This window comes from Cylas formicarius, unplaced genomic scaffold (assembly GCF_029955315.1).
Source record: "Cylas formicarius isolate icCylForm1 unplaced genomic scaffold, icCylForm1.1 PGA_scaffold_7__23_contigs__length_41026272, whole genome shotgun sequence".
NCBI lineage: Eukaryota > Metazoa > Arthropoda > Insecta > Coleoptera > Brentidae > Cylas > Cylas formicarius.
In genome coordinates this window covers 27,355,282-27,378,947 of record NW_026844352.1, presented here as the reverse complement: position 1 = coordinate 27,378,947, position 23,666 = coordinate 27,355,282, and the positions used below count along the sequence as shown (strand labels likewise).

The 23,666-nt window shown below is 31.5% G+C and overlaps 3 protein-coding genes across 6 annotated transcripts; 1 reads left to right on the top strand and 2 right to left on the bottom strand.

Moving 5' to 3' along the window:
* Positions 1 to 7: 7 nt before the first annotated feature.
* On the bottom strand, positions 8 to 17,050 carry LOC132705055 (tyrosine-protein kinase Btk-like). 4 transcript variants are annotated; one of them, XM_060675480.1, is made up of 11 exons: positions 16,665 to 17,050; positions 11,117 to 11,321; positions 10,875 to 11,045; positions 5,264 to 5,477; positions 4,538 to 4,603; positions 4,351 to 4,479; positions 4,102 to 4,295; positions 3,871 to 4,042; positions 3,639 to 3,807; positions 2,298 to 2,669; positions 8 to 2,240 (listed from the first exon to the last, which is right to left on the bottom strand). In XM_060675480.1, exons 1-11 carry the CDS (start codon positions 16,815 to 16,817, stop codon positions 2,139 to 2,141), a joined length of 1,947 nt encoding a protein of 648 aa, XP_060531463.1. In that variant the 5' UTR covers positions 16,818 to 17,050; the 3' UTR covers positions 8 to 2,138. The 4 variants fall into 4 exon arrangements, with proteins under 4 accessions (XP_060531463.1, XP_060531465.1, XP_060531464.1 ...); XM_060675482.1 differs by lacking the exons at positions 10,875 to 11,045; positions 11,117 to 11,321; positions 16,665 to 17,050 and adding an exon at positions 8,948 to 9,231; XM_060675481.1 differs by lacking the exons at positions 10,875 to 11,045; positions 11,117 to 11,321; positions 16,665 to 17,050 and adding an exon at positions 6,774 to 7,244.
* Positions 17,051 to 17,309: 259 nt separating this feature from the next.
* Positions 17,310 to 22,126, top strand: LOC132705060 (transmembrane protein 53-like). The gene is made up of 5 exons (XM_060675490.1): positions 17,310 to 17,551; positions 18,889 to 18,996; positions 20,340 to 20,878; positions 21,453 to 21,630; positions 21,733 to 22,126. The coding sequence occupies exons 2-5, from the start codon at positions 18,907 to 18,909 to the stop codon at positions 21,895 to 21,897; spliced, it is 972 nt and encodes a 323-aa protein (XP_060531473.1). The 5' UTR covers positions 17,310 to 17,551; positions 18,889 to 18,906; the 3' UTR covers positions 21,898 to 22,126.
* A 78-nt stretch (positions 22,127 to 22,204) lies between these two features.
* Positions 22,205 to 23,589, bottom strand: LOC132705061 (uncharacterized). The gene is made up of 3 exons (XM_060675491.1): positions 23,320 to 23,589; positions 23,006 to 23,225; positions 22,205 to 22,945 (listed from the first exon to the last, which is right to left on the bottom strand). The coding sequence occupies exons 1-3, from the start codon at positions 23,320 to 23,322 to the stop codon at positions 22,347 to 22,349; spliced, it is 822 nt and encodes a 273-aa protein (XP_060531474.1). The 5' UTR covers positions 23,323 to 23,589; the 3' UTR covers positions 22,205 to 22,346.
* Between the last annotated feature and the right edge of the window lie 77 nt (positions 23,590 to 23,666).

Here is a 23,666-nt window from a genome sequence, read left to right as displayed (position 1 = left end):
TATTGTTTTTCAGATTTTTAGAACATCAAATATTGCATAGAAATAAACATTTGGGCAAGGCACACATTGAGACGCATTTTAAGGCAACACGTTTTCGTATCATGCGAAGAGGAAGATTAAGACTTCATACCAACATATATTAACAATATATTATGTCATTGCACTTATATATACTAAGTTGAGTGACTTAATATGCCAGAATGTATGCTACAAAAACCTACTGCTGTTCTGCCTCATTGTATGACTTGCACAATGCTTAGGAGATTGGGTAAAAGTCCCAATCAAAAATATTAAGGGGAAAATGAGGAAATATTCATTTTAAATTTTGAACATTTTCTTAATGTTATCTAATCACAAGTAAAATGCTTACATTACAAATTATGTACATTCCGGGCTTTGTACATTTTGAGCTAAGGTGTTTTTAACCTAAAACATGGGTCTAGAATACAGCAATAAAACAGAAATATGTTATTTATCTTCCTTTATGACTGAGGATACCCTGCATAATATCTCTTTTTAATCGGTAGTGGAACAAGATTTCAAAAATCGACTAAAATTTGTTGTCTCATTTATTTCAGTATAACTATTCTTCATAGATCAGTGCTAGTAGTAACAAGATAACACAATACATCGAACACAACAGATAATGTATTTATGCTATACAATCAACTAAGGTTCCTCCGGATCACTAAAACTTTACTAACACTAATATACATTTGTATTGAAAACTCATTTTGTTACCGCACAAAGTAAATGATGTCAGTATGTCAGTATTATGGTAATATTTTCAATAAGAAGTTTGTTGAAAGGCAGTGCTATAGATAAAAAGTGGTTTATAAAACATTTGGTGGCCAATGAATTATAAAGTTAAAAAAAATATTTTATTCATTGTTATAAGGGTGATACAAGAAAAGCGAAACACTCAGCAGTTTTTAATGTCCCTATTTTTATAAAACTATATATTAATTACATGTTAATGGAGAATAAATAGCTGAATATTCAAGCAAAATGAAGAAAATAATATATTATCCCAAATCTACAGAGCTTTTTAGGAGAGTAGAATACTTTTCATCTGTCTGACTAAAACATATCCATTCTGTTGAACTGAGGTGGCTTTTACTTGATGAAAATCCATTTTAACAAAATAAATAAAAACTAAAAGTTGCCATTTTCACAAAACATTTGATAAAGACATGGTGTTGTCGAAACAATTGTCATGTGAAAATATATAATTTCGTGAAAATCTGAACTATTAGTTCTTATTTATTTTGATATCCATTCTCTTCTCACTGACGTCAAAGATTGCTCTGGGCATCTTAGTTGGTTTGCACTCTACCACCAAAAACTTAATAGTTAAACTTCCGTTTAATTTGCTCATCATCATCAAGGGCATTTTAATCTTGTTTTCTAGTTTCTCATGTCCATTTGTTGTTAAGAAAGACCCGCATTTTGTAGAGAATATTATTAGTACCCTGCATTGTGTTAATATTAAAAATTCAAAAATGTATAGCATAAATTGAAAGGATTTAAAAGTATAAATTCAGTGGGTCACAAAAAATGCAAATTGAGTAGAAATGAAAGGGACTTAAAAGCATAAATTCAGTGGACCATAAAAAATGTAAATATATGCATTTAAGCCCAAAGGGAAAACAATGCTGAAAAACTTCATTCTTGACTTATATTGAGCCATTACTGCAATCGCTGTCTCGGACAACTTAAAGCTACAGCGTTTCCAATTTCTTGTCTCACTTGGTATATAAGAATTACATAAAGATACTAAAAAATAAATATCACAATTTGGTAAAAAAACCTAGTTAATTTGTCAGAAAATACACTAGTACAGAGTGTAAGGTATGTAAAAAAGCCTCACTTAGAAGACTTTCAATTTAATCACACACTGCTTTGTTACTTTGGCAGTATGAACTATGTATTTGATTAATAAATACATAAGGTTTGGTTATTTTTCACAAATTCAGCTTCACCACTCATTTCAATTTCTTCGTGTGCTGGGCCTCCCTACAGAGTGTTCTGCATATACCTAACCAAGCCAATTCATAATCGTCCGTTTGAGAAGAGGTACAGGGCATTCCCGACGGGGACGTTGCTCTGGCCACGGTGTCGCATACAAATTGGGCCAGTCAATCGACTAAGATACCTTGAGATACATTTAGAAGAGTGTCCTTCAATATCCTAAAGGATGGTCGGTTTTCTGGCAAATGCGCCCAACATTTTCTCATAACCTACAAAAAATAAAATTGGCCATTTTAAATGGGTTAGAATTAACTAAAAATACTTACATCATAGACCTCTTTGTAACACCCTTTGGGTTTCTCTAAAATTAGACCCTTTTGAACTCTGTCTACCACTTCGCTATTTTTCAAACGGCCATAAGGCATTTTGCCACATGTAAACACCTCCCACATTAATACACCGTAAGCCCACACATCGGACTTGGACGAGAAACGAGTATAATTCAAAACTTCGGGAGGGGCCCATTTGATGGGGAATTTAGACCCACCGGATGATGTGTACTGGTCATCAAGAACGTACCGAGCAAGTCCAAAATCAGCCACTTTTACAACATTTTCAGTGCCAACTAAACAATTTCTCGCCGCCAAATCTCTATGAATGTAATTGAGCCTTTCCAAGTATGCCATACCCTTGCATATCTAAAAATAATTGAAAAGCAATATTTTCTAGGAAATGGTTAAATATAGTGAATTTAATTTTCAAAAAATAACAAAAATTGCTATAAATTATTTTCCTACAGCTCCTGCCATGATCTCTTGACCACGGCAGTGAAAATCTATTTTTTTAAAATACAAGGTGTTCTTGAACCTATCTGACAAAAGGAAGGAGAATAATGCTTTACCCAATTTTAAGTCGAAAATGTGGTATAAAATCTGTTGAAATGTCGCTTCGTTTTCGAAATACATGGTGTTGAAAAAATTATTATTATTGATTTCTTTTACTTTGTATCCATTTTAAACTTTTCAATTATTTCACTGGCGAAGATCCTCAGAGTTTCTCAATAACTTATCAAAATAATAATAATTATTATTGCTCTACCAACCTCAATTAAAACGACATGAGCAATTATAATGATTCTTTATTCTAAAACCGAAAGAAACAAGAGAAAAATGCAAGAGAGGGTAATTTACTTAAAATTAATATTTATGTTGCGAAATTATAATATTCCTTACCAATGAACAAATTGAAAAGTTGTGAAAAGGACCCAAAGTAGTGTACCAAATATCACTGGAATGTCGTTTGCCGCTGATTAATAACCAAATCAAATAGTGTCCTACTCTTTTAATTTACCAAAGGAGTTCTCAGCTTTAAACCATAACCCTTTAATGCTCCTACTTTTAACATGCTGTATGATAAAGATTTAAAGTAAAATGTTTATAGATCCGTTGAAACATAAACTAAAAGAAATGGTGTTTGTGTTATAAAATTGATTTTTCTTAGCCAATGAATTTTTTGAATTTTTTTTTATATGTCCTTTTTATTTAAAATATATAAAATTAATTCATCTCGTTTTTTTAATTTAGAAGTGTTTTTTTCAGCTTTTGATCTCCCACAAAAAAAAAATTAAACATAATTTGAAAATTGACAAATGAAAACCGCATTGATACCTGTATGCACATGTCCAAAAGCAGACCTTGGTTACTACTTAATGACTGCTCGTGCCTTCTTAAATGGTTCAGTAATGAACCATGTCGCATATACTCTGTCACAATAAAAATTGGTCTATTTTTACTGCAAACACCATATAACTGCACCAGATTGGTATGTTGCAATTTTCTAAGAGTAAATGAACCAAAATTTAAGAAATATATATAACATAGCACAATAAATATAGCTTACGTCATAACTTTGGCCTCTTCTATAAAATCATCTTCAGACATAGTACCTTCTTTCATCATTTTCACTGCAACGTCGATAGATCCTCTCCATTTGCCCCGCCTAACAACACCAAACTGTCCAGAACCCAGTTCTTCCAGAAGCATCAGTTCACTGTGATCTATTTCCCATTTATCTGATGCAGATAATATGATTTTACTGTTACATCCAAAATAAAAATAAAAGGTAACCCACCGTGACTAAGACCCGCGGTAGCAGGTGCAGGTCTATCACAAGGACTTGTTTTCAGTCTTGATGCCAGTCCTCCACTATTGTGCTTATGGTAATTGATTAATTCGGGAATGGAGACACAACAGTGTTTTTCTGACAGGAAAAATTCTCCCCGGGAATTCTGTTTGATGTGATAATGTTTTACATGCGGATGGGGTCTGAAAAATAATTTAGAAAAGTATTTAAAACGGGCATATACAAAATGTGACCTACACTTTTGTGTACAATGAAAGAGTGTACAGTCCCTTTGTAGACGAGTTTCTTACAACGAAACATCCCTCCTTGTCTTCTTGTTTCAACAGAGATTCTGATCTTTGTCGAGACATATCATTTACATACCATCTAAAAATAGTTGTACAAAATTAAATGCTTGGTTAATTTTATTTTGCTGCAAACTTACTCATATTGCTGAAGACCTAGCAACTCTTTTTCCTTCACGTAATTGCTCGGAATGAATCCAACGTTGCTAAAATTAAAGGCCACATTTTATGGAGGACCATCTAAACCAATAAATGTAATCACGAGAAAAAAAATATAATGCTCGAGTCGTCCTTGGATTTAGGTTCTTTCAAAATATTAAAAATTTTAATATTTGTATATTTTATTCAAAGTTTTATCAAGGTTTTTAATGTTATTTTCAATGTATATTTTAATGTATAGATAAGTAGAAATATGAAATAATTGATAATTTGACTTCAATTTAATACTTTAACAAACCCGCAGCTTTTACTTTTATGCGCATAGGGATAGGGAATATAATTATATTTTTGTACTCCCAAAATCTCACATATACACCAATCAAGCATCACTTTAAGACATCAACTTCGGCCGCAGCTTTGGAAGTGATCGGATTTTTTTGATACATTTGATGAAGTTCATAAACGTATCGGCAATTTTAGAGTAACGAGTAGAAAAAATATTTTAATTTTAACTCTCGTAAAAAAGGGCAATAATCGTAATAATGTAATGAATATTTTATGCACTGTTGTATTACTGAAATTTTACTTTTAGTTTAGTTTTTAATGGAAACGTAATGTTAGAAATGATACCCTCTGAGCTACAATACTTACAGCTTACAACAGAGAAAAAACTCACTTTCATAGTCCGTGTAAACACCTATGCTTACCCCTTGGAATCTTTGACTTTCCACCAGTGTTCCTGAGAATCCTCCAAAACTTCATACTCCTGGTTTTTCTCTAAAGATAAATCTCCACTTTCTATGGCTTTATAATTGTATAATGCCACCACCACCTTAGACCTTTGGACGGGCTTGTTGTCCTTTTGACGGGCAGACGGAGTACCCGGCGTGCCCCCGGGCATAATTGTACCTGATTGAGTGCCTATAAACAAATCATATATGCATGAATACAAAAATAAACTGCAATTGATGTTTATGATGTATAGCAGGTATTTAAAATGTAACTCCCGTCACATGGATCTAGCAAGTTAATTTCAAAACCCCGTTTTTCTAACTTTCAAAATAAAATCGACAGCTGGAAATTTCCGCTTTTCCGTTGATTTTTCGTGGATTACCTTTGAGAAATTTTGCCCAAAGGAGGCGTCAGCTATTTTCTTAAAAACAATTTGTGGCCTTCGACGTTGCTATTTATGCCATCAAAATATTCTCAATTAAAAAAGGTTGTACCTTATGCGAGGTTGATATAGGTTCGACGATTGAATTTGGGCTTCGGTTTTTTGTTTCTTGCGGAAACTGTTGAGACTCTCTAGTTGCGAAACCGGTAAATATACCTACAGCCAGAATTATGCAGCATTAGACGCCTACTCCAAGGGAGACTACGTACTCACTAACACAGTCTTCCTCATTTTCATTATACCTACATTTTTATAAGTTCTTAAAAAAGGGATAAAATCTCTAACAAAATGTTTTTTTTTCCTTTTATAAAAGTAGGGCAGCTAAATTTCAAACGTTTATGTATGCAAAATTTTTACGTTTTTGGCAAGAAAAGCATTAAAAATTAAATTCAAATTTTGAAAATTTGTGCAAATTAGGATCGCGTATGCAAAATGCACTTTTAAAAAGGTGCTTTCGCAATTCAAATGTAACTGACCTCTGATTGTTGTATCATCTAAAGTGGCTTTTTGAGTGATTTAATATGTATGTCCACTTCCCCCATGATGATGCGAAAATAGTCCCACAATCGGACATACTACGAACGGGTGCGAATAATCCTACACCCAGAAATTGCATAATGTGAAAACATTATAAATTGAACGCTCGTTCCCGGAAAAAAATATTATAAACTTACAGCACCTCGCAAAAAATGTATCATTCTTTAAGATGGAAATTTAAAAGGAAATAATTTCGGTTGGCAATTATCGAAAATTGATATTTTAATGGAAATGTGGGTCAATTTAAACAAAACGTCATTTTAGTGGCCTAGTTTTGTATTACTAATTTATAAATTAGGTTATTTTGCAGTCTTGTTACTCCTAAACATAAGGATATTAATAATGAACTAAATACACCTGCGCTATATTTCGAAGCTCGTAAGTATCCTTTGAGAAATATGTTGCTAATCGCATCTACAGCGGATGACCTTAAATAATAAAAACCTTCACCGCAATCACCAACCATATTTTTCTCAATTAACTGGCCTGAATGAATTGGCACATACCAGTGGCATTCCTGAAAACGTTTACCAACACATCAAACTGCATTTTCAATGAATTTCGGACCTTTGCGACCACGGAAAACAGCTGAAAACCATTACATACGTAACTAACGCGGGCAGAAAGACGATCGCCTGCCATCAAACATGGCGTTAAGAAGACTGTCGAGTCAAGGAGAAACAACTTGTTGACCGTTAGAACAGGTTTCAACAACCGTTCCTCAAATGTTGGCTACAGCAATAATAACTCTTTTAACATTTATCGATTCGTATGGATTTATTGAGGTGGTTATCTAGTGGCAGTTATTTTTTTATGCATTAAAAAAAGATGTAAATTTTTTATTTATTTTAATAGTAAATTAAGTGGCAAGTGGACCAGTTTGCTTTATACGTTCTGGAGTAAAAGTGCTTTGTTTCATTAATGACGTATTATAAATACAATAAATAAATAAAATAAATAAAAAAATACAATAAAATTACGCAATATAATTTGACTAGCAAAACAAAAAGTTTGGTCCACAATCCATATTTTGATAGTTTATCTCTTTTCTTTAGTTCCTTGTTACACTAAAATAATTTCACAAAAAACAACAAACAATTTTTGTCTTTTTTTTTTAATTTTTTACAGGTTCTAAGATTAGGTACCATGGCCTAATAAACGCGTATTCATCAACCAGCTACTAGATAATAAATCCGGTAAAATTGTTTACATCTCAGGAAGCTATTTAGCAAGCAATTTCTCTAGTAATTAGTTGGTAGTAGTAGCAGTAGCAGAGTAGTAGTGTACTGTGTATTCGTAAGGAACATAATGTCCAAAATCCTTATATCATAGGGGTCATATCATGGTGACCATTTTCAATATTTTCTTTGGTGTTAGCTTGGTAGTTTTATTGTTTATTATAATCAAATGGTCCAAAAAATAAATGTTCATAAAAACGATGCAAAATACTCAAGAGTTAAAAAGTTCTGCTTTTTGTGGATTCGACGTTGCCAAATTCCAACAAATTCGGGCAAACAATATTTAACGTATTGTAAAACGGCAGTACTAAACATGTATCTTGGAAATTAGGCATTTGCGGACCTACGCTTATATGAACTTTTTTACGACAAATATGCAACCGAGCATTGGCGCGTTTTTGAAACATTATATATATATATATATATATATATATATATATATATATATATATATATATATATATATATATATATATACATATATATATATATATATATATATATATATATATATATATATATATATATATATATATATATATATATATATATAGTATATTATTCTTTTTTCCATTCGTCAAATAGTGAACGCGCGCAATTTACAATTACCTATTCTGTAGAGTGGACAAAATTGCGTTTTTCCCCAGTATCAATAAAGTTGGTTTATTAAAGGAATATGTTGCTTTATTAAAATTAATGAAATGTTTCAAATTTTGAACTTATAAGTTAAGTTCTTAGTTCACTATAATAGTATATTATGCAACAAGTGCGGTAAACGGCATTTGATTCACGAGTTTATTTGGTACGAGCGGAGCCCAGCAGAGCGAGTGTTTAATAAACGAGTAACTTAAAAAGCTTACCGAACTTGTTGCATACTATACTATTTTCTACGACCATTAGTTTTTGGGTAAATTTTCATGAAACAATACGTGGGAAATATCTCCAAAAACATTCGATTGCTCGCAAACCCGTGCGGTAAAATCCTGGAAATATCCAAACGAAACTGACGTAGGTGAATATACGTAGTATGACGATCAATTTGGGAGTTCGTCTTTAATTACAATGGAAAATGTCCCGAAAATTTGAACATTTATTTGACCGGTCCAGAAATGTAAAGGAAGAGCTAAAATGCAGTTTGATGCAGATGATGAAAAGTGAAATGATTTGGCACTGTGACAAAGAAATGAATACGTCTATACCATACGTACGGTTCGTGAATCACCCTGTACTTCAGAATATTTAGATATCATTTACCAACGATAATAAACGACAAATTTATTTGGTACCTAAGTAATTGTTGTACCTAACGTTGTAACATGTTACAATGTGAAATAAATACTGTTAACCATTATGTGTTATTGCTATTGGTCACGGCTGCCATCCAACAAAAATTTTAAGTTTCGTACGCGTATAACTTTGCTTTTAGCATTAGTTGAACTTACCTATACAAAACGAATGGTAGCACCAAAAATGGAGAATAGAAATATCAGTTTTCTTTGTTAAATATTATTATTTTAAAATTAACATTTAAGAGCAACTAAAAACAAAACCTTTGTGACGCGCAGATTTTTTTTTCGCGAAAGTCGGCATTCGTGCCTATCCAGCGCAATTTCAAATAATTATTGTCATGCAATAATGTTTATAACATCAATTTTCGAGCACCACATCCGACGAACGATTCCTAGTAGACGATATATTTAAACGTGTTTCTTGCGTTGAGGTAATCACATTTTTCGTTTAGATAAAGTCTGTTTCAGAAATATCGATTGGTTTCTTACTTGTAAGAAAATTGGATAAAGCCCCGATATTGAGTAAAGGCAGAATTGTTAGAAAAGAGTACGATTATTGCTTCCCGCGTGAAAATTCTTTGTTTTTATCTCTCAGACCCCTATTTCTTTCCTTTTATTCTTAGAGTTTGTAAGGAATGTAGAACTAGTTTCTCTCTTCTTTGCTAATAAATCACAATATTTAAAATTTGAACAGGTTGATGCAGACTTCTACTACTCTACTACTGCCGGCAAGGCTGCCAGTCTTGATGAACGATTAGGACCATTTTCATTTAGTTCGGGGTTTCGATTTACTTTGTTCTTTAGTATTTAGTGTAACTCGATTCTGGTTAGTTTTGGTTAGTATTTGCTCCTTTCCCCTCACATCAGATTTCCCGGTAATATATATCTAAAACAAGAGTTAGGTTAATCTCAGACGTCAATAAAATGTCGAGGAAAACAAAAATCAGTGATGATTCATTTAATCTTTCTTAAGGTTCCTTTTTGACAAATGACAACACCGTAAAAACTTGATATGAGTTATTATGCGATACCCACACCACCAACGGGTTCTTTAGTGTTGATGCGACTGATGCACGGTCAAAATATTTTAGCTTTTTGATTTCAGCGCGGCGAAACACAATTGTTTCCATTTTTCCCACAACATTCTATTAGCAATAGTGGGCGTGGACTATATCAAAATTTAGTATTTGTTAGTTTTATATCAAACGTTAGTAAATAATTAATCGTGAGGGAAGTGGCGCTTGAAAATAAAAATTTAATCTTATCGTAGATCAAATTCCAAACTTGGTTAATATTAGATTTGCAAATAATATGTATTAATTATACGTATTTAAAAATATAATATTTAGTCCGATTTATATTTGTTATTACTTTCGGTGTTGTTGATAATTAGTTGCTTTTACTGTCGATTGGCTAAAAAACTCAAGAGTAAAACTGTTGCATAGAGCGCAAATTAATATCAAACGTGATTGCATACCAGATATATTTTGCGATGTCCAAAAAACTGGACGCACACATCCTATTATTCTTATTTTCATTTTTGTCACAAATCCTCGTCAAATGCTCTCAATCTGTTCAACCAACGCGAGATAACGTTTATCTGTACTTTTATCTAATGTACTGTAAGAATCTGATATCGTGATATTTTTGTGGTAACCGTGTTTTAATGCTATTAGATAAGTACATATAAAAAATATCTAGACACGTCCCAGTGATAAAATTGCGAAAATATGAAACATTAACCAAGCAATTGAATTTATATATTTTCTTAATTTAAATAAATTTCTACAAATTTTATTTATTTATAATATATAATAATTTAATAATAATATAATTTATCAAATAAAAAAATCACCAAAAATTAATAAAATTGAAGACCTAAAAAAACAAATCGAGATAAAAACAAAACGAAAACATATTTATTACAAAGAAAAACACTTACAGCACAAAGTTAATTGGCAAAAAACGGGGTTCAATAAAAATGCAAACCTGCCTTATGCTGAACTCTATCAACTTAGAAGTGGTCTCACATTTACATCAACAAGTTAATAAACAAGGTAAAAAAAAAAGGATTACTTACTTCCGAGTTCTTCCTTATTGCTATTGTCGTCGGTAACGCTATTAGGCAGCCAATTTCCACACTCTCGACAACCCTCCGCTAATTTGGTGCTGGACTTGCAACAATTCCACTTCCTACCGTTCCAGGGAGCAGGGTGGAAGTAATAACGTAGAATTATATTGTTGGCACAAGCTGAAAAGAAACAACGTTTTTATAAAGATTGTTCAAGAGAGCTCGCATTGGTTTCCGAAAAATTGGCGTACCTTCTCTTATGGCTACAATCCACTCTATTCTGTCCAAAGGCTGTAGGGCGAGCAAAAACAGAGTATAATCGTCATCAGCGTGGTAGCCCACCAGGAATGGGAAGTACTCGCCTTCTATACCGACTTCCTCAGTGGTGAAAAAAGTGTTAGCGGCTTCGATTGTATGAACCCGTTCCAGTTCAACCCTCCCCTTTTCTCGCCTCTTCTGAAAAAATAAAAATACCGTCAATATGGCCTATCCAACAATAAACATATTGTATGTGGTGGTGGCGTGGAGTGTGTATATAAAAACATCTTTCAATTTTGATAACTTGAGTAGTATGTAGTCTATATTTACATTGAACCAGTCAACATATTTGAATATTTTTTCTCTTATATAAAATAGTTTTTTGTGGCATTGATTGACTGGTTTAGTTTAAAACTAACTAAAGGATATTATTTGCAAACATTACACTTTTTTGTTGCTCAAATTGTGGAGTACAAAACTTGAGTACCTCAATTGGGTCAGCGAACAAAACAATACCATGCCAAGATTTATATAATATTCATTTTAGGATATACTATTAAAATAGCGAAATCTTTTATTTCCCTCGTTAAATGTTAAAATCTGGTTTATGAAAATTTGTCTACGTACATTTAATAATAAAGTAAAAAGATCGGATTTAAATATCCATCGTTTTCTTTAAGGTTGTCTGTCCATTTATTGGCGCCATAACGAATTTCATAGACAACCGGCGATTTTTAGTTTCATTTTGCCGTTTGTTGAGAGTGCTGCAAAAATTTTGCAGTGGTATTAAAATGTGCTAAAAAAATTTTTTATATTTTAAGTAAGTATTGCTATAAAAGTTTAATATTTTTAAAATACGTTATTTTATTGATTTGTAAATGATTCAAGGTTAAAGACTCCAAGTTTTTTTTTCTTGTTGGTGTTTACATTTGCCACGTTCAAATCTAGTGGTGGGGAAATGTAAACATTGTTTTGCGGTAAAAGTAAACATAAGTTTACTTTTACCCCAAAGAGCTATGGGTATATTCATTTAAAGTATTTAACACATGACTTTTTTGTTTTAGATGGTACGAAATTATTCTTGAAAAACAACTGGCTCATTATACACTAAGCAAGAACTTGAAAACGCAGTCAAGGATGTACAAAATGGAAATTTATGAACTATACGGCATACCGATTGCTGTGATTTCGCAAAGATTGCATGGGAGATTTAAATCAAGACACTGAAAATAAAATAGTTGATGATGATGCGATAGGGATGAGTTATTTAATCTTATCCAAGAATATGTTAGGGCTCAAAATATATCAACTCCTTTCACTATGACCGTCCAGAAAATGATTGATACCAGCCTTTATAAAGCGCCATCAAGCTGTGTTATCGTTAAGAAAACCCGAGTATCTGCAAAAATGTAGGAATAATGCGAGGCAAACCATGCCAGAGATATAATTCTACTGCAGGATATATCAGAAAAAAACTGTTTTTCTCCAATGAAAAAAGAAAATGTGCCTACAATTCAATCCTGAGTCAGCACAAGAAAAAAATTCACAGAAGACTACAATTCAGACTAAAAAATAGACAAATAATGGAACAGTAAAAAGAAAGCAGGGCTCTAAAAATAATGGTTCTAGAATCAAAAAGACACTTCCATCTAGTAGTAGTAAAAGCAATGTCGAAGAGAATAGTGACCAACATTTATGTCTTAGTAGTATCACTTAATTTTCCCCAGAAGAGCAACGCCTCTTTCGGTTAAAAACTTTTTAGTTAATTCTAAAGGGGGAAAGAGAAACACTTCAATAGTGAGGTAGAATTTATTGGGACTAAAAAGCATTGACGAAACTAAGCAGAATTTTGCTGTTAATGCTAATGAAATAAGTTTTGTTAAAAATGAGCAAATTTTAGGAGTGTTACCTTTTCCATAAATTAAAATGCGAAAGAATTTATTACCATTTTGAAAAAAAAAGTTCCTGTCTTAGAAGGCGCCTAGATGTATAGGGAAAGTATTAAAGAAATACGAAGGAAAGGTGTGAAAGCGTCCTAACAAAACACAGATGCAAAATATTTTTGGAATTTGGTTAATATTACATGGATTTAGTTTCTCTAAAGTTAAAACTATCTTCTCTCCTGAAAATGATGGGATATTGATCATCTTGACTCACTGGAATAGTTTTGTCTGAACATGGTCAGAGAGAAAGTAATCTATATTCTGACCAATAAGCATATGACTATTCGCAAATTATTATAAAGAAACTCATCTAGTCTTTCAGTTTTTCGGCTAGTATTAGTAGTAGTAAAAGTACTTCTATAATAAACTTTATTACAAAAATTGTAAACAATATATTCCTGTAGTCCCTCGGAGGCCGAGAAAAAGTCTGTCACTTATGAAGTTGGATATTAATAATTTTATAAAACAAACTAACCAAAACAATTATAATAAATTTAGGAATAGAATAGAATAAACATATTATATATTAAATATTTTATTCAAATAAATATAATTATAGCTTTTAAGTTTTTTGTAACTATTAATTTTTGTTCAAATCAAAAATCCGTAGCTGTGTTCCTTTATGAGCGTGGACACTAGAAGTTTATGGGAAGATTTACCGCTAAGCAAACCTGTCTGAAACAGACTTTGGGTAAATCAATGGAAGTAATAAAATCTTATCAATTTATTTTTTAGCAAAAAGATAATAAAAAACAGAATCTTTTTATTAAAGTTGGTATGTTAAATCAATTACAAATTAATTATAATTGATATTTATTGCGACGAGATAAATATATTTCTATTACCAAACTAATTAATTTATCAAAAAAAAGCACTTTCTCCTAGAGTTTTAAACTATCTAAAAACGAGCCTCTGACGCCCAATATGGAATGCTTATGTCGTCTGTGCTCTCAATTTGTACGCAAAGTAATTCCACTATATATAGTATGAATTTGCATGTTCAAAATTAATTAATAATGACCGGAGGTGATTATTAAGGTAATGCCGTATGTTATACTCGAATAAGATTGCGTTCCAATTAAACTTAAACTCATTATTTACAAAGTTTTTAAAGTGTCACTAGAAATATTCACATCTCTTCAAAATTCATGCACTAAAATTCTAAAGGCATAACGATCACATTAGCAATTGAGCAACGCAACATACCAATTATAATTATTTATTCCATTTACCAACTCGTGGGAGAATAGCGTCACAAAAATACCCCAGCTGTTAGAAAATCGACTAAAGTCCCACCCAGTTTCTATGCGCAGACACTCTCGCCCCTTTGAGAAGAACTCTTGTATACTCGCCTCCCCCATAAAAGCCAATACGCACTTTTCGCGGTGTTGCCAATTGACTCTAATTCAGTTTAGATTAAATTTAATCTAACCAGTAGCGTAGATTTAAACATTTAATTCAAACTACACCTATGAGAAAAGTGCAATATAGTAAAAAACATTCATTATGCACATCGTTTATTTAAAATTATATTGGCCGCGGAATTGATATATATACTTATAAGATATTTTGAAGCGCCCAATGTTGCCACTTCTACATTCAAGTGGCATAATATCTTACCGGATTTAAAAGGCAGCTGCTATATTTCGGTTTTACCGTCTGTACAAAAAATAAAGCCGATTTTATCCAGATATTGCTATACCTATCTCTAAAAATTTGTAAAATAATTCTTGCATCATGGCTGCGCTCAGTAACGTAATGCAGAAATTTTCCAGGTTTGGAAGAAAATTGCGCATCTAGTTCGCTGTTTTTGATAACCCACCCTATATATTCTTTTCATTTTTGAAATATGCGTTTCACTTTGGTACCATTAAAGAAAAGGAATCAAACTTATTTCCCAGTATTCCATCTATGGGTGTGATAGATTTAGTAGATTTCACCCTAACTCGGAAACAGGTTAACCCATTGGTGAAACAAGATTTATTAGATTGCTTATCTTTAAACCAAAATTATTTTGAATTTAATGATTTACATCTCTAAAGAAGGTTTGATTATGGGAAACCCACTTAGTCCTTTGTTAGCCGAGATTTTTATGGATAATTTGGAAAATGTCATACTAGAACATCCTTTAAGTCAAAGTTTTTTTATGGTGGTATAGATACGTGGATGGTGTCTTGGCTTGCTTTGTTGGAAAGGACAGACAATTGAATTCTTTTTTAAATTACATTAATTCATTACATAATCTCTATTAATTTTTTAGACTTAACTATTACGAAAGCACAAAACAAATTAGATTTTTCAATATATCATAAACCTTCACACACGGACACAGTCATACATACACCTCACAGCTCAAATCACCCTTATACACACAAAATTCACTCTTTCAACTTCGGGTTCTAAAGCTCTAAAAATAACTATGACTCAGTGATTTTGCAAAAATTTAAATTGTCAAATTGTTGGATCAAATAAGTTTAACATTTAACACTTTCAAATTAAATCTTACAAACATTGTTCTGCGCGAATGCTCTTTAGTTTTGTTTGCATATGCGCATTACGAGATTTGATTCCTTAAATGTTGCTGGAAATATTTGGAATAATTTCAAAAATTAAAAAAAAAAATACAAAAATTCAGTTTTACGCAGTCCAATTATGGAACCAATTCTAACATTTAAATTAAAATAAATCTTCAAGTTTCTTTAAGATAAAACTAGGACGCCACTTATAACAATTTTAATGTTGTTGCGCTGTTACCATAAATAACATACGATACGTGTCTTTACGCATCTTGTTAATAACCCAGATAACCCCACCAAATGTGTTTAAATCGAATCACCCTGTATCACACTTTCATGTTAATTTGACCCGCTTTTAAAAGCACATTTTTTTTTGTAAAATTAAAATTTTGAACGACGATAATAATTCTCAATCATTTGAACCTTGATGTGGCATATAAAATGGGCAACTGAAAGTTCCATTATTATTAATAAAATATCTGCAGGCAGTGTAATTCCACCTGGGGCTCCCAAATAGACAACTCATTGATTAGGCAACCAACTATACTTCCATTACAGCCTAACTAATAACTAGTCGCGCGGAATCTAAATTATACTTATCTCAAAAATATTATGTCGTTTTGTTGGTATAATTTTCAAGTAAACAAATATCGACTTTGTTTAATTTAACATATACTCCAAACCCCCAATGTTAAAGACGTAATACTTTATTTTCCTCACTGGTGGGAAAACGACCAAAAACCAATCTATAAAGTATTTGCAAGGCATCTTGTGATTATTAAAAGTTTTAAAATTTGGCGTCAAACTGAATGTTTTTGCTCAATATAAGCGGATCCTATGTGGACAGGGCAAAAGGGGGTATTTTGGTCAGATAAAACTCAATTAATGACAGGGTAAATGATTTTGTTTTGTGGCGCATTCAAAGATAAAAAAATAAAGTATAAATTAAAAAAAACATCTCATAAAAGTTCTTACTATTTTTCTATATACTAACGAAAAAAAACTTAACTTAAAATGCTAATTGGAACCATTACTTCATTGATACATATTTCATATCATAATCGGCATGTACATCTACTTACCGATTCATTTTCATCATCATAATAAATAAGGTATTTTCGAGTAAGCACAAACCAACGTTTTTTGAAGTTCACTAATGTATACAGTTTTTTATTTTGAGACCGTTTGACCATGTAACCTTGCTTTAGAACCAACGAAGTGTTAAAAATTGACATGTTAAATATAAATCAGAAAGCTATACCACGAAGTCATTCTTAACATCTAAACTAAAAACAAACATAAATAAATTGCTAACCTAACAAAAGGAAACTTGGGGTTAGGGTTATGAGGGGATCATGGAATATAAAATATAATGTTCAATTATAATTACTACAAATAACTACAAGTATTAGACAGATGATTTGCCTTCGTGCATCATGTAAATGTTTGCTTTTTTTTGCATAATATATTTTGGGAGGTTACAGAGAAGTTTCGTTAAACCCAAAAAGTGGACTTCCGCTATTCAAAGGATTATTGGGGAATTTATATAAAAATATCGCTAAATTATTCACATATGTAAGCTATTCTCAGTTTCCAGTCATCTTGGTCACCTTTAATGATGTTATATTTTAAGTTTTGAATTCTGGATTATTTTCTATGGAAGGGTCGTTTACCCATACCAATTCCGTTATCTATGGCTCCCTCTGTTTCCGGATGTCTGACCTTGACAGCGTAAATATCACGTGATTTCTGAGTGTCTGTCTGACAGTCCAAGTTAGAATGAGTATATTATATTCATTACTTTTTATTGAACATCATTAATTCGCTTTATTGGTTACTCGGCTGCTGGTAGTTGGATACACGGAGTTAATTAAGTAAAAAAATCATCGATTGTGTGTGTATTTGGAATTGTCTGATCCATGCGTGTGTTAATTTAAATAATAAACTTCAGTTTATTTCGATTCGCAAGGTAGGTTCTTTTCGGTATAGAGCGAGATTTAAATAATTTAATACAATAAAATTTTTATTTACAACTGTATAAAATACCTTAAATGGCGATTATTTTGTATGTTTTTCAAACGTTTAAAGTCCGCACTGGGTACAATGCCGTTGTTGTAAATTACGATATGTATATAATAGCTTTGTTCCAAGCGCAGTCAGAAACCGGGTTGAAACTGTAAACTTGTCACTCAAATTATTTTTGTCAGTTAAGAAACATTCATCGTATCAAAAAATTAGTTGAGTGACAAGAATTTACAATTCCAAACCGGTTTCTCACTGTGCTTGGAACAAAGCTATTATATCCCTTATATTAAAATAATATCCCTTACATTCAATTAATCAAAAATTTAATGTAAAATGTGTAAAATATTTGTCGGATATGTTTCTTGAGCAATATCTTATATATAATCTTATTTATTCCAAACTATATCGTGTGTATATCGTCCTTCGCCGTTCGCCATAAATAGTTGAAACTTTTTTTTAGACTTCATTTATTTTAATATTAAAATAACATTTCAGTAGTTATGAAGTGTTTATGTATAAAAATGTCAGAGAGGGTCATATCATGGTCCTAAAATAATAATTTCAAACAAGATCGTTGGAGCCTACTTTGAAAAAATAACGCCTCAAAAGTGCAAAATATGGCGCTTTAAGTAACTTAACTGAAATTTAAATTTGATGACGTAAATGCGGAAGATGAAACTCAAAAAGTTTGAATCAGAATGTTTGTAAAAAAATAAAACTATATAATAAACTATAAAATAAACAGAATTTTTTTTATAACCAAAAAATTACTTCAATTTTCTCATATCTCGGTTATGTAAAAATTGGGAAAATATCTGAAATATCCGGACTCTAACCTACAATTTTGGCAATAAACTTTGTAAAAGATCTGTGAAACACCGAGCGCTGTGCGAGTCGAACACAATAATAAGGTATTAAAAGTTAGCTTATAATAATGTAAAATATATGATAATATAATATATTCGATACCTTATTTAATGAAAACGTATATTGAACTGAGAAGTCCAAGGTATTTTTATATGTTATTATATTATATAAAATATAAAAAACATTGCTTTTAGATTAGGTTTAAAAATGATTACTTTTATCGAAATTGTACTTTGGCACCTACTTATTACAAAAACCTTAATAATTTGAACGTTTTAATGATGTCGTTCATCAGCTAGATATAAAAACGACTCATTTGTTCTATAATCAGTTAGCAAATAGGATAGGACATTCGTTATATTATAACTTTGTAAGATATTTACCGACGATATTATCTACTTGTTTTGTTTATAGTTTTCCTAATCTTTGGAAATGGCTTTCGCAAAGACATGTCTTTTTCTTAAAAATAAGCTACAAAATTTGAATCGAGAACATATGAAGAGGTCTCCAAAAATTCTGTTGGTAAGTTTAAATGCGCCTTATTCCTAAACTATAAAATAGCTGCCGAAAAATCTTTATTGAAGGTTTTCTGAAATATTAAAGAATATGCCAGTACCTAAAAAGTCAGATTAAATCAGATTAAACATGATTCAAAATTGCAAATATTCATTTAAAACACCTTACACCTTAAAACCCGCCATTTGCCAAATATAAAAAAATCTTTAATGTTTCTCACTTGGTAACTTCTCATGCATGCAATAAAAACGGACTACAGTAGGGACCTGTCACACAAACCATACAATTCTAGAAGGTAATGTTTCTGTAACTACAAATACTAATAAATTTGATACTACAATGAAAATTACTGTGAAGTTGTTATAAAAAAAGTTACATATATGCTGATAACTGTAGTAGCTTGTGTTACTGGCCTAGTTATCTTAAATAAAACAACCATTTTTTGAAGAGCTATTATTTTAGTCTCTAATGTCTATTTTTGCAATACCATGCCCGTAGTGATGGAAATGATTAAAACATATATTTTGAAAAAAGAAAAATTGTAGTAACTCTCTTTTGAGTACCGTCTTTATTCTGGTGGCATTTTTGAATTTTGACGGCAACAAATTAAAAAATTGCATCTGCAACGTAATAAAACTAGAGCTCGACCAGACCCTTGAGCAACGTAACGCATCAGCTGATAAAAATGTTATCTAAAAAAGCAGATATAATTATCTAAACTTTCATTGTAAAATGCTTTACCTAATAATTTTTTTTTGTCCAGGAAAGTAGTAAAAAATAAGAAATTATAAAATAGACATTACGATTATTTAATTGATAAAATATAATTTAAAGGAAAACAAAAAATAAAGTAGAGCCAATACTTTTTATTGTATAATTTGCTGAAGGTAGGTCGCGTTACACGAGAACAAAATTTATATATAGGCGTACATTTTAATGGGATTTGAATTTTTCCTATCAACCTGCCATTTTCTCTTAAAATTAAAACCAGTACAACAGCTCTCAATATTGATAATATATACTCTGGCTGGTATCCATCTAAATTGAGACGACAGTCTGTACATATTGTGTAGATAAAGAAGACATTTTTTGTCGCACACGATCGAAATGTCGTCAATCACCTGCGTCATAGAACATCTTGTTAATGTTGGGTGAATGCGTACTAGGTATATAGTGTGTCGACGATAAAAAATCACACATATAGAACTCGGTTAAATTTCAATTTTAAGGCAGAAAAACAAACTTCTTCCACTCGACCTTGCAAATTATATTGTAGCAGCCAACTCGGTTTTAAATGAAATAGAAGTAGTAAATGCAACTAAACGAAATAATTGCTTAATGGTTTTTAGGGTTTTATGATTATTCCAGTTAGAAATATATCTTGCCTAGAAGTATCGAAAAATATGTCATTGTTGTCAAATGAAAAGAAAAACACTAAAGTCACCGATTTTAAATTAGAAAACGTTGACGACAAGCCTCTGGTAGTTTTGCTTTCATGGCTGATGGCGAAAAAGAAACATACCTACAAATATGCCGAGATATATATCGAAAAAGGTTTTGACGTTTTAAACGTCAGCGTTAATCCTTGGCAGTTTTTGTGGCCCGTAAAAGGAACCCAGGTTGTTGCATCCGATATTTTAAAGTTCCTGGATAAGAACCAAACTCTTAACCCAATAATTTTGCACGGTTTTTCGGTCGGCGGATACCTATGGGGCGAGGTAATGGTAAAAATGGCCCACAAACAGCACCAGTATAAACGCATTCTTGACCGAATAGCGGGCCAAATTTGGGACAGTGCTGCTGATGTTACTGAAATACACAAAGGAGTACCACCAGCAGTTTTTCCCAGGAATAAATTGATGGCCAACGCTTTGGGTCAATATATATTGTAAGTTTTTCCTTCGCCTATTAGTCATTAGTGTACAACCAAATTTTCCAATATTTTCAACTTTAGGTGAAAATGGGCCATCCGAATTTTCTCGCCAAGGTTCACGGATAAGTAGAAAAAATAGTTAAAAGAAATATATGATTTTTTTTATAACTTACCCCAAATTTTATACTTATTCTGTAGATCAAAAATAAGACTTTTTACGTTAAATTTAATTCTGATTTTATTTTTGAGGAGAATTTATTTTAAAGTTCATTGTACATAGTGCCTAGGTATATATAAAAATCGTATCACAACTTTTCTATACATTCTTTGATCATATAGGGGTCAAACGGTCTGTGAGAATTGATGAAGTTTCATTGTAGTAAGCTCAAAGACATTTAAAATATTATAGTTTTTTTTCTAATAAGATTGTCTTCCTAGACAGAAAAACTAAAAATTTCATTCAACGTCTAATGTTCCATCAGAAGTGTGTAGATACTGTAGACATCAAAGATTCTCCAGTGTATGTTATGAATGCTACCATGGTCAAATTTATATTTTGAATATTTATTAAATTTTTCTTTTTGTATAGATATCATATGCAAACATTTGACAAGGTTGCAACGAGGCATTATATAAGATCAAGTCAAATGTTCCATACGAACTTGGTAAAAGCTCCGGCATTATTTTTGCTTAGTGAAACAGATCCTATTGGAACTGAAATTTCCAACAAGAGAGTAAAGGAAAACTGGGAAAGCATGGGGATAAAGGTACCTCAAAAAATGTTGTTTTAATTTTTAGATTGATCACAGTTGTGAAGGATATTGTTTATAATTCTGTGAATGCAATGTATGAAATTCTATATATTTTAGGTTTACTGGAAATTGTTTGAAAAATCTCCCCATGTTGGACACTTCAAGAAGTATCCTGAAGAATACAGAGCTCAAATTCACGGTTTCTTGAATAAAATTAACTTACAACAGTCTGTCCCTAAAATGGAACATTCGGAATCTCAAAGGATTAAGGTCAAACAGTGATCCTTGATCCAGGGACTTTGAACCAATGCAATTTTTTTCTTAATTGTTATCCCATAAAACCTGTAAATAAGTAATGTGTATTTGTTTAAAGTAATCTATTTCATTATATATTTTCAAATTAAGATGTACATAAATTAAATTTAAATAATTATTCATGTATTTGCACATTTATTATGGTAAAATTGTAAATTGTTTTTTATAATCTGGATCATAAATTTTGTTTATTTTATTAATGTATTTTCTCTTACCACTAGAAAACTTTTAAAATTGTTTCAACAAATTAATAGTAGTAATCAAGTAGCAATATCCGGCTTAATACCTTTAAATATTTTCCTTTTAATTATTTTAGGAGATATCAATTGCCAGGACCACAACAAAGAATACATAATTTTTATTGGAAATTACACTTACAGATTATTCAAAATTCTTACATTTAACATAATAATTTACTACTTATAAAATACCATTGGATTGTTAGCACTAATAGTATGAATAATATTTAAAAGCACTTCAATATCATTGATACACTCAACAGTTGGTGGGCAACCTAATAATATAGCAGGTTTGTTTTCAATAACAATTTCAAACAGTTCACTTTTAGCACTAAAAGTGACAGTCCGTTCCAAAACACACTTATTTGTAAAAATTATTGCAGAGATTTTATTATTTCTTACAATGACTTTAATTTTCCATGAAGCTGATGGAAGTTTCATATTCTTAATGTCTTTTACAAGGGTCTCAAAGGCATAATTTAATCTTCCATCTTCTGGATGCTTAACCCGAGGGAAACTCAAATAATAAGTTGGTTTGTTTGATAATAGACTATGTAGTATAAAATTTTGGTGATCTTTTGAATCACCCTTCATTTCTTTATGAGATGTATCCATTATACTGCTTTTTAGTTTGTTTTTACCAGTTGGATTTGCCAAAGCAATTTTTTTTTTGTTCAAGTTTCTACTAAATTGTGATACTACAGCATTATGCTTTTTCCTTTTTGTTATGGCCAATTGAGTTTCAAATTGTCCCGCTAATTCTTTCAAAGATAGGCCTAAAAATGTGGTTTCAAATGAAATAGTGGATTTAAACTAATTAGTACAAAGCATATTACCTGTAAAATTTATTTTTGGCAAAGGAATTCTCAGTACTATATTATTAATTGTGTTTTCTTCTAATTCAATACCACAAGCTTTATATAAACCACCTTGCTTTGTAAGATTTATTAATTGATTGTTGGGTCCAAAAATTGTGAAGCTTATGGGTTGTGAAGAGGACTGGGGACAGTTTAAAAACTTCAGAAATTCCTCCTTGGTCAATTTGGTGACATCCTCCTGAAACAAGCCAAATTCGAAACATAACCCAAATTTATAAGTACGCAACTACACGTACACTTCTCTAAAGATACAAAATATATCATGTATTTACCATATCAAGCCAAACTAGTCGTCCATAACAAACAGAATTGCATATGAATATTTATAAAAAAATGTTATGGTATTATATTCCTAAATGGCCTCGCGCCCTTCTTATAAAACAGAGAATAAGCCTCCAAACTCCAAAGATCTTTTTCTAAATTCTTCTTCGCGCGTTGCACAAACAGTTTGGCCAGAATGATTGTTCGCAGATAACAGACATACGCGATGAATTTTCCTATGCAAAAATTGTTGAGAAGGTTCATTCAACATGCGTACGAAATTTAAGATCTAACCCAACTAGTTAGTAGTTCCATCGAAAGTAGTTACTTTCGATGGAACCATTGCACATGGCGGACG

What these genes read in the sequence shown, in the direction of transcription:
- LOC132705055 (XM_060675480.1), bottom strand. Translation starts at nt 16,817, where the DNA reads ATGTCAATTTTTAACACTTCGTTGGTTCTAAAGCAAGGTTACATGGTC. An exon ending in CTAGGTCTTCAGCAATATGA is followed by an intron (nt 4,480 to 4,537) that starts GTAAGTTTGCAG and finishes AACTATTTTTAG; the next exon opens with ATGGTATGTAAATGATATGT. An exon ending in TTTTGGACATGTGCATACAG is followed by an intron (nt 2,670 to 3,638) that starts GTATCAATGCGG and finishes AATTATTTTTAG; the next exon opens with ATATGCAAGGGTATGGCATA.
- LOC132705061 (XM_060675491.1), bottom strand. An exon ending in GCCAAAAATAAATTTTACAG is followed by an intron (nt 22,946 to 23,005) that starts GTAATATGCTTT and finishes CCACATTTTTAG; the next exon opens with GCCTATCTTTGAAAGAATTA.
- LOC132705060 (XM_060675490.1), top strand. Translation starts at nt 18,907, where the DNA reads ATGGCTTTCGCAAAGACATGTCTTTTTCTTAAAAATAAGCTACAAAAT. An exon ending in GCTTTGGGTCAATATATATT is followed by an intron (nt 20,879 to 21,452) that starts GTAAGTTTTTCC and finishes CTTTTTGTATAG; the next exon opens with ATATCATATGCAAACATTTG. An exon ending in GGGAAAGCATGGGGATAAAG is followed by an intron (nt 21,631 to 21,732) that starts GTACCTCAAAAA and finishes TATATATTTTAG; the next exon opens with GTTTACTGGAAATTGTTTGA.